Raw genomic sequence first — 10,701 nt, 5'->3', positions numbered from 1 at the left:
GGAGTTGAAGTCCACAAGTCTTAAAGCAAAGCTGGCTGAGGAACTCTGGGAGTTGAAGTCCACAAGTCTTAAAGCAAAGCGGCTGAGGAACTCTGGGAGTTGAAGTCCACAAGTCTTAAAGCAAAGCTGGCTGAGGAACTCTGGGAGTTGAAGTCCACAAGTCTTAAAGCAAAGCTGGCTGAGGAACTCTGGGAGTTGAAGTCCACAAGTCTTAAAGCAAAGCTGGCTGAGGAACTCTGGGAGTTGAAGTCCACAGTCTTAAAGCAAGCTGGCTGAGGAACTCTGGGAGTTGAAGTCCACAAGTCTTAAAGCAAAGCTGGCTGAGGAACTCTGGGAGTTGAAGTCCACAAGTCTTAAAGCAAAGCTGGCTGAGGAACTCTGGGAGTTGAAGTCCACAGGTCTTAAAGTTGCCAAGGTTGGAGACCACTGAGCTAGAGCTATGGTGCAACCTTAAAGGTGGTTACTGAAGACTATCCATGGCTCAGGGGACTTATGAATAGACATAGTTAGGATTACAGTCAAATGTTGTGATTGAGCCCAAGTAGACTTTCACTCTTTGCTTAAACTTTCCTCCCAATCCTCAGAAACGTTCTAAAGACTTTAGGCTTGGGGTGAAATTTGTTCAGTGTGTATCAGTAGTTCAGTGTGTATCAGAGGTGATATTCAGCCGGTTCTGAGCAGTTCTGGAGAACCGGTAGCGGAAATTGTGAGTAGTTCAGAGAACTGGCAAATACCACCTCTGGCTGCCCCCCCCCTCCATCTATTCGCTGCCTCCGGAGTCCCAGCTGATCAGCTGGGTTTTGTTGCCCTGCACAGGAGAATGGAGTTGAAAAGCAGGTGTGATGAGGAGGGAAAGGAGATTTTGAAATAACCTTCGCCAGGAGTGGGGTGGGAATGGAGATTTTGCAGTATCCTTCCCCTGTCACGCCCACCAAGGCATGCCACGCCCACCAAGCCACGCCCGCAGAACCGGTGGTAAAAAAAATTAGAATCCCACCACTGGTGTGCATCTTTTGAAATCACACGCCACACATGACATTTTCCAATGGATTGAATTTATTACAATATATTTATTTGCATTTTGTTGACCATCAAACTGAAGTTATCTTTTTTTTTATAGAGTCACAGCACTACTGCATATATGTACAGAGAAAATACTTTTCCCAAATATTTCCCTTAATAATTCTCCCTCTTGCCCTCAAATTCCCATCACCATTATTTGAATTTCAACGTATGGAACTAAATAGCCATAAAATGTATCAAAATAAACAGTGATCCATCTTGCATATTCTAGTTTAAGATATGGGAGAGAGTACAAACAGAGCATATATTGGCTTTCTATTTAGAAAAGGACATCTTTTCTGTAACAGAAAACCATCAATACACCAGAAGAGGGTCTTTTTTTTTTAATCTTTCACAGAAAGAACTAATTCATCCACTCCACGTTTATTGTGCAAATTCAACAATGCCATTTTAATGTATGCAGAACTACCTGGCCAAATTAAAAACTATTTAGAAACCGGATCTGCAGCTCGTTTTATGTTTTTAACAATAAAGCTTGAGTAGGCTTTATAAAATATTCCTCCCCAACCAATGCCATAACTATCAGCTGCAATCCTCGGGAATTACATTCAACACTACAATAGCATTTTCTAATAAAGCTTAGGAAAGTTTAAAAACAAAAAAAAATGATGCCAGGCACATTAAAAAAAATCAGCAAACAAGAGCAAAATCAATTTGCCAAGGTTTGTCGATTCACATTTTCTTATGGAAATCCAGAGTTTGCCTCAAGTATTAACGCAGTAGAATTACATGTGGGCACAAGAATTCTCGGTTTAGCCTTGGTGACACAGTCCAATTCCTGAAAAAACATTTACTGTTGGTTTATTAACTATTCCTTAAAATGAAGCCTGTTTCTTAAGGCAGCATCTTCATCCTTGAAATACTAGAATAAGGAAACAATCTGGATCTACCAAGGGAAAGAATCCCTCTGATTCCTAGCTGTCTTCTTGCAATTTAAGTAAATGGGAATGAAACCTGTTTCAATAGGGCTGGGCAGAGTTTCAGATTCAATGCCCCCAAACGTGTTCAGAGCAAAACAAGAGGCAGAACATCTGCCCGCCGCTGTAAAGCAGCGGTACCAAAGCAAGATCCGAAGCGCTATTCAACACTGTTGCTTAACCTTAGCTGGATCGTGCACATTTTGTTCTGAGAAATCAAATACAAATTCAAAATGGCAAAATACACGTGTCCCGGCTGTGCAACGTGCGTTAAGAAAGAGGAATAAGCACGAGAAGCATTCTGCAATAAAAGATACGCGCTCCCCAAAAAGTGATAATATAGAAACAAGTTTTTCCACGGCTTTCTATTCCCCATGCTAAACTTTTGGGTGATCAAATGTTGCTAAATCCACAATCGTGTTCTTGGACCTGAGAAGTAGATTTCATGTTGTTCAACTAGGAATTCGGTAACATTAAGACCTTAATATTATGCTGGTTTTGGATCAGTACCTGTATTTCTTTATGTACCCGTGATATTGCCCATATATAGGAACCAATGTACATTCAGAAATAATTGGAGAAGGGGGGGGGAGAACACTTTACTAATCCCAGCAAGTTATGGTGTCCAATCATATTACTGAAAGCACATAGGATGAGAAGTGGGGAAAGAGAATTATTAGACAAGGAAAATGACAAAATCCCATTCAAGGCAATGAAATGGAATGTGTGATCTAGTCCAGGGGTCCCCAATCCCCGATCCGTGTACCTGCACCGGACCGCAGCACGCCAGTAACCAGGCCGCACAAATAAGTGACGCCCCATCCGCAGGATCCAGGTAGCGCATGAAACCACGCCCCCTCCGGTCCACGGAAAATCCTTTCTCCACGGAACTGGTCCCAGGTGCCCAAAAAGATTGGGGGGGGGGGACACTGATCTACTCCTATGCATCCAACTCCATCTTTATCAATTACCTGCTGAAAAGGGTTCTAAGAATTGCCGCTGAAAATCACTTTCATTTGATTTACTGGATCTTCATCATAAATTTAGACCGGAGACATAATATTTTGTCCTATTTTTGTTGTTGTTGTTGTTGTTTTGTAGTTGCAAGCAACAGGTATTAGAGATGTTTCATCTCCTTACAGATATCAATACCCTCATTCAGGGGTCCCCAACACCCCCGGTCCATGGACTGGCACTGGGTTGCAGAATACGAGAAACCGAGCCACACAAACTAGCGAAGCCCCTTGCGCAGGATGTGGGCAGCATGCGAAACCATGCTCCCTCCAGTCCACGGAAAACCCTCTCTCCGCGCAACAGATCGCTGGTGGCCACAAGGTTCGGGGACACTGCCCTAATTAATCTATTGGAATACAAAAGAGCTTGTATGCCTGTTGAAGCAAAATAACATGCAGAAATTTGGCTGTGCACACTTAATTCCCCTTTCATTTTAACCGCTTGGATGTGAAAGGAATTTTTTTCCCCTCCAAAACCCCACAAGAGTTCGAAAGAGAGAAATGGATTCAAATCTCAACCCCGTTTCTCCTTCCCTATCAAGCAAAGTGATTTTGGGGGCTTGAGCAGTTTTGGTTTTACCCGCTCCTTTGGCCTTTGAATTATTTTAAATTATTTTACATATGCTGCTGTGGACTGCCGAGAACGGTAATCAGAGGAAACAGTGATGCTGCTTCAGAAAGGTTGTGTACTCACAAAAAAGTTAACAGCACAGAAGGAATTAAATGAGAAAACCAATTTCTAGTTGGGCCTGGCTGTAGTCACCGACAATCCTGATTGAATCGATCTTCATTCCAAGATTGCAAGTTGAGAACAGAATCTACAATATACGATTTAATCATGTGGGCTGTCTTACAGTAGGATTAAAATTGCAAACATACAATGAAATCCAACTGTAGCGATGGGGCTTATTTCTGAGTAGGTAGTATCAGTTGCAGCATAAAGCTAATGGGATAATTATTTAGCGGAATGTGCACTATAAGAGCCAGTGTGAAATTAATTCATTAAGTATAAAGAGTGACAAGCTATGATACTGAATGTAATTTTCACTATCAGTGGGAAAAGCCCCCTGATTTAATGGCAAACAAATTCCCTTACTTAAAATTGGCTTGCAGCTTTGGATCCTAAATCCAGTTAAAGGCAGAGCTTACTAACACAGCAATCCATTATATTTTTTAGAAGTTAGGCCCAATGGCTTTATTGGGACTTCCAAGTAATTATTTATGGTGGGGGAAAATCTAGGTCAAGTTAGTGAAAGTAATTTAACTTTATTCTAATTAACTTTAGCTGGATTTGGCCACAGTATTTGGGAGCTGCTAGAGTGCAATTATGAAAACACAAATAGACAGAATTCTCAAGTTCCCTTTTAAAAGAAGCAGAATATATAATGGCAAGTGAGGTATATCTAAATTCATATAAGAAGGATTCCAAACAATTTCTTCTAAGGGGTATTATTTACTCAGAGATCAGCAAGAGAAAAATACTGGAGTTAAATTTCAACACAGTGAGAAAGATATTTTAACATAGTTCTAACCATCTCAACAGCATTACTTTTGCCAGTCTCCAACTTTAAAAAAAGACTTACAGACCTCAGGCCTGTTGTCTTTATATAACAGATTACCTAGCAACCTTCCAATAAATATTAAAAAGGAAATAGTTTAATAAAAGCAAGGGTTTTCTTTTTAAAAAGATTATTTGATGCACAGTATAAACAATGGAAACTTGCATTTTAAAGAAAGCCAGCAACTTGTAAAAAGCAGCTTCTCTCAATCTAAAATATTCATTATAATATTGAATCTCAAAGACAGTCAAACGTAACCAAAAGAAAAAGGAAGGTAATGATTTTTCCTAATAATACCAAGAAAAAAATAATGAAATGTAAAAACTCTCAGTAAAGGCTGTCTATAATGTAGGATACCCCAAATCATATTAATCTCAAAACTGTGTGGTGAAGAAAAAGAAAAATACCAAGGGAGAATCTTCAGAGGATTTAAAATCAGCCAACTCCTTCACTTCTCACATCTAATTCACATAGTGCAAATAAAATAGGCTGATCCAGCAACGAAGCAATTCAAGAAAGTTCACTAAAAATACTTCCAGACATGTTTCCCTTGCAATTGGAGGCAGAAACCTTCGCGCATTATTATGTTAGGTGGGAAGAGCACACTTCTATTTAAATGGCATCGCTGTTCATGGGAAAGAAGCCAGGAACGGCAGAGGACTCTGCTGCCAAGTATCCAAGACACTCTATTTGAAAAGCATATATGTCACAGTAGTAAACTCTTAGCTATGGCCATAAAAATATTGCACTGTGGGACCTCTGGCGGGCCCAAACCTTCCAGCAAGATTAAGATGAAACGCAGTAATTGGTAGCAGGCTCAAAGTTTCGCTTGATAAAATATGGCCTAACTTAGCAGAGCCGACTTAGTCACGTGCAAATGATAATCAAAGTGCATTCGATTCCTTAAAAATCAAAGAGATTTTCATCGTAACAAATGAAATTGAAAGAACAATTGGCAATGGTACATATGGACAGAATTGGGAGGTTAGAATCATAACCCCTATCAATACAGTGCTAGCAACCACAGCCGTGCTGTGTTCAGCTTATCGATCGACTGAATTTTGTTCACTTGATCTCAACGTATTTTGTTGATTACCGGGGGGTTTTTTTTGGGGGGGGAGTATAAAAAAATATGCGTGTTACACCTCGGAGGCTTAGAGTTTCCTCTTCCTCTACCTGAGAAGTAGGGGATGGAATGGCTCTGGTAGTGCTTCAAGAGGCAAACACACCAGTGTGCTTTCAAAGCTCGCATGGAAACGCCGAAGACCATAGAGGGCTTTGAGGTTCCCGCTACCATGGCACCCGGAATTGTCCCTTTCGAAAGAAGACAGGGCATTTTGGGTACCCCTTAAGCATTATGCTGGTGAAGAGCTGGACAACCTTCAGAATGCTTTTAAAGAACAAAGGTAATTTCTGAATTGGCTTTTTTTTTTTCAAACCACTGCATCCCAAATTTCGTTTTGAGGCGCAAAATCCAGTTGAACAACTGAAGCATAGAAGAGCTGAGATGGTTAAGATGCTGCCAAGATGTTTCAAAAAGACTTATGGCAAACTAGAATGAATATCTTGATTGTCAAAAGGTGGCAGTGGCTCCCTCCATATGTGAACTGACTGTAGGTGTCAGAACAGGGAAGTCTGAAGAATGCCTTCTTTTCAGCAAGGGAAATACATGATCCACCACTTCGCAAGTCTCCCATACCTGTGAGGGGAAAAGAGAATTTGGGGGGGGGGGGGGGGGGAGAGAGAGAGATAGAGAGAGAAACATCTGAGATATTATCTTAACTATTTTATTTATTTGTTTCATTTCTATGCTTCCCTACTCACCAATAAGGCAACTTTGGACGGCTTAAAAACAGCAAAAAGGTGAAATTCAAAACATTATTCACTCTATTACTGATGTTGTGGATTGCATGAACACAACTCAGGCAAAATAATTAGAAAAACATAACATCCCTACATCAGCTTTTAACTTATTCCTGAATGTTAGGCCTAGAGGTGTGACTTTCTAAAACACTGCTAGGAAGAGTAGAATTGGGATGCTGCTTGAAGATTTGTAAACCACAGTTAGTCAGTTTTGCAGCAAAGGTCTTTGTAAGAAAAAAATCCACAATAGGTTTATAAAACCCACTAAAGTTTAAAAAAAAAAAAAAACAGCAACAAAAGTATCTCCTGCAGCTTACAGAAATGAACAGGTGAACAGGTGAGGTGTTTCAATGGCCAAACTGAAATTAACCTCATCTTCTGATTTCAAAGATTAAAAACAACAGGAATAGAAATCCAGGCGAAAGCAACAAGATCTTATTTATTAACCGCTGGACAATTCCATTTGTAGCAAAGCGTTACATTTCCCTCTATAATCACTTCCAATATTTTCCCACCTGAATTTCAACTTCAGAAAGCCTATCAAATATACCGTATTTTTCGGAGTATAAGGCGCACCAGAGCATAAGACGCACCAAGGTTTTGAAGAGGCATTTTTTTTAAAGTAGGTAGGTAAATAGAGGGATAAGAGAGGAAGAGAAAGAGAAATACAGTAGGTAGGTAGGGAGAGTGGGAGAGTAGATGGGTAGGTAGGTAGGTAGGTAGGTAGGTAGGTAGGTAAAGGGATAGGTAGAGAGAGAAATAGAGAGAGAAATACAGTAGATAGGTAGGAGAGAGAGAAGGTAGGTAGATAGATAAAGGAATAGAAGAGAGAGAGAGAGAAATACAGTAGATAGGTATGGAGAAAGAGAGTATAGGAAGGTAGGTAGGTAGAGGGATAGAGAGGGAAATAGAGAAATACAGTAGATAGGTAGGGAGAGAGATAGGCAAGAAGGTAAATAAAGGGAGAGAGAGAAGAGAGAGAGAGAAATACAATAGGTAGGTAGGGAGAGAGTGAGAAAATGAGTGTGTATAGGTAGGTAGGTAGGTAGGTAGGTAGGTGGATAGAGAGAGAGAAAGAGAGAAAGAGAAAAATACAGTAGATAGGTAGGTGTTTCTGCTGGCACAGCACTTGATCAATGTAATTCTCATCAATCAGTTAAAGAGCTTTCCAAAAGGAAAAAAAAAGTTTTGCACTCTGCAAACTTCCAAAAACGGGCCCGTTTTTTCTCTCAAAAAAGGCATGAATAGCCTTGGGGGGGGGGGGACACTTGCAGAGTGCTCTGAGGGGGGGGGGGGCAAAAACAGGCCCGGTTTTTGTCCAAAAAATTTCATGCATATTCTTATGGAGGCTTATGGAGTGCTGCTGGGGGCTGGGGGACAAAATATGGCCCAGTTTTTTTGCTCATTTCTGACCTCCCAGCCTCCAGGAGTTCTCTGAAAGCCTCCATAAGGGTATGCATGGCCATTTTGGTGAGGCGGGGCTTTGGGAGGCAAAAAATGCTGTATTCGGTGTATAAAACACACCCAGATTTTCAGCCTCATTTTTGAGGAAAAAAGGTGTGTCTTATACTCTGAAAAATACAGTAACCACTTAGTAGACAAACAGACAGCTTATCAGGCAGCCGAAAACAAAAGTTTGGAAAGGAGAAAAGTTGTTAATGGATTACACCTACAATGGGACTTGGCCATTCTTTCTTAGAAATGATTACTTGATTATTTTGTTGTATGCACAAAAACCCACACCTTATTGAAATCTTAAGAGGGCATTTTTAAATCACTGCAAGTGTATTTTTAAACCAAAAAGTGTATGTCCTTTACAAAGAGGTTGTTTAAATAAAGAAAATGTTGAATCCTACTTTTTGATGTTAATCTCTACACCACCAAAATAAATATTTAGGAATACGCATCGTATCACTGAATTTTTATTTCCAGTCCATTCATTTAATTCCTGCTACAACTTTCAGCATCAAGGACTTAAGGAGGAAAATCAGCAGGACATAAGCAGCAGAAAATTACTCACGATGAAATGTTGGTCTTCGCATGTTCTTGAATTAGTTCTCCTTTTGGATTACAGTGAATATTCTGTTTAGTGAAACTCCAACTTGCTTGTATGAGTACACATCCTGGATAAAATAATATATATATATATGAATCTCATTAAAATAACCCACAAATAGTTTTTAGGTGTATGTATTGGAGGCACTTCATACATTTTAAGTTATAAAATATATATTCCAAGAACTGATTCCTTAAAGTTGATCTGAACTTCTGAGATGGTAGTTTTCACAGTAATATCACAGAAATGATTTTCCGCCAATGATTTGTTGTTTTCCAATACTTTTTTAAAAATTTCCTGGTCATTATCACCATTAAAAACGAGTGGCAGTTTCACAAACATTCAGTGAAAGCTTTATCTGGCTGCCTAGGGAATGGAAGCAATATAGAAGGGTGTATCTGAGCACAGATAAGATACCTTTGTTAAGGATTATCTTGAGAAGATAAGAGCAGTGTATGCATTTCTTCTGCTGTTATTTTGTCTACTGGTTGCCCATCTGCAGATTTAAGCTGATTTAATTATACCTAGGCAGGGAGGGACCAGTGGAATACCTACAAGGTCATTGAGGGCTATTCTCATTATCTGTTGGGTCTGATCCACTTTAAGCTGGAGGTCAGCCATGAAAGTCCTTTGCAGGTGACTGAGACACAGTCTAGTTACATTATCTGGGAAGGGTTTGAACCCATTAGTCCTGAGATAAGGAACAAGGTTTTTTCAGGGGTGATGGTGTAAGTCTGACCACCTGTGTTTCAGATCTATGTCCATTCTGGTTGGACACAGTCTCCCATGAGGTGGTAGTTGGATCTATGTAGTGGTGAGCTCATTCTTGAGAGAGGGGATGGTTTGGTTGATTCTGGAGGAAGTGGTTTGATCCCTTCTCAAAAAAATATTGCAGCATCTGGAAGACCGCAGTTTAATGGGCATTCCTGGAGGAAGAACCACCAAAGGAAGAGGACTCCTTTAGTCTTGTTTCAAACCAGTATGTAGCACTGGTATCTCTTTGCAGCTTTTGATACCATCCACAATGGCATCCTTCTGAACCAGATCAGGGGCCTGAGGTGGTCAAGAACAGATCCAAATGGCCCAAGCCAGCATGGCCAACTGGGGCAATGGGAGTTGTAGTTTAGCAGAACCTGGAGAATACTTTTCTGAACTGGAAAATGAATCCTGCAGTGCCAATGCCTCTATGGAAAAACTCTTCGGGAAATATCATCACAATTGGTACTTAGCAATAGCAGTTAGACTTATATACCGCTTCATAGGGCTTTCAGCCCCCTCTAAGCGGTTTACAGAGTCAGCATATTGCCCCCAACAACAATCCGGGTCCTCATTTTACCCACCTCGGAAGGATGGAAGGCTGAGTCAACCCTGAGCCGGTGAGATTTGAACAGCTGAACTGCAGAACTGCAGTCAGCTGAAGTAGCCTGCAGTGCTGCATTTAACCACTGCGCTACCTCGGCTCTTCAAACAATGTAATTTTTTTTACAAACAATGTAAAAATTACTTACAGCAGCCCTGTTGCCAAAGGCAGCATAAAAAGGTTCTGTGTTAGGATGAAATAAGTGTTTTATGTCTGTTAAACACTGAACTTTAAATTTCTCTGGCTTCTTCTCTATCACTTCCCTGAAATAAAAGAAGAAAATAAATTTAGGTAAAAATAAATAAAATAAGGTGAAATATTAGATCGGGGTTGTCAAACGCAAGGCCGGCAGGCCAGATCCAGCCCACAACGTGGTCGGATCCAGCTTGCGGGGTCGTCCTGGAAAATGTAAGGGGGCAGCCCACATTGCTTCAGCCCAGTCTACCCAGTACAAAGAGGAAACGTGCCAGCAGTTTGGGGAGTGATGTCAAGCTGGCCATGCCCATCCAGTTGGCCACGCCCCCACACACCCCGAGGCCAACCACAGCCTTGATGCGGCCCTCTATGAAATTGAGTTTAGATGATATTAGATTAGCATCTGTATTAGATGATAATGCTTTATGTGTAAATGGTACACAGCATATTTCTTTCAGCAATATGAACAGTTTCAATTGATGAAGACTTCCGACTAATGATCTCTCAAGATTTTCAGAAGTATTTTATGGTCCATAGGGCTGTTTAAAATTAAACAGGAAGCCTTATTCTATGTAAACAAAAAAAGGCATTGCTATAAGCCTGTTGATTTTGGCAATGTGGAGCGGTGGTTCATTTGGATAAACTTTCAGTCTTC

The 10,701-nt window shown here is 40.5% G+C and overlaps 1 protein-coding gene across 1 annotated transcript in view; it reads right to left on the bottom strand.

The window, feature by feature from the left end:
* Positions 1 to 1,050: 1,050 nt before the first annotated feature.
* Positions 1,051 to 10,701, bottom strand: part of LPIN1 (lipin 1) — a 67,329-nt gene continuing 57,678 nt past the window's right edge. Inside the window, exons 18-20 of the mRNA XM_032213520.1 lie at positions 10,000 to 10,114; positions 8,456 to 8,558; positions 1,051 to 6,271 (exon numbers count right to left, since the gene is read on the bottom strand). Coding sequence (XP_032069411.1) covers positions 8,487 to 8,558; positions 10,000 to 10,114 — 187 coding nt within the window. The 3' untranslated portion in view covers positions 1,051 to 6,271; positions 8,456 to 8,486. The remainder of the gene's footprint in view (positions 6,272 to 8,455; positions 8,559 to 9,999; positions 10,115 to 10,701) is intronic.

This window comes from Thamnophis elegans, chromosome 3, assembly GCF_009769535.1.
Source record: "Thamnophis elegans isolate rThaEle1 chromosome 3, rThaEle1.pri, whole genome shotgun sequence".
NCBI lineage: Eukaryota > Metazoa > Chordata > Lepidosauria > Squamata > Colubridae > Thamnophis > Thamnophis elegans.
Note: the sequence above shows the minus strand (reverse complement) of the source record. Positions and strands in the feature narration are given on the sequence as shown.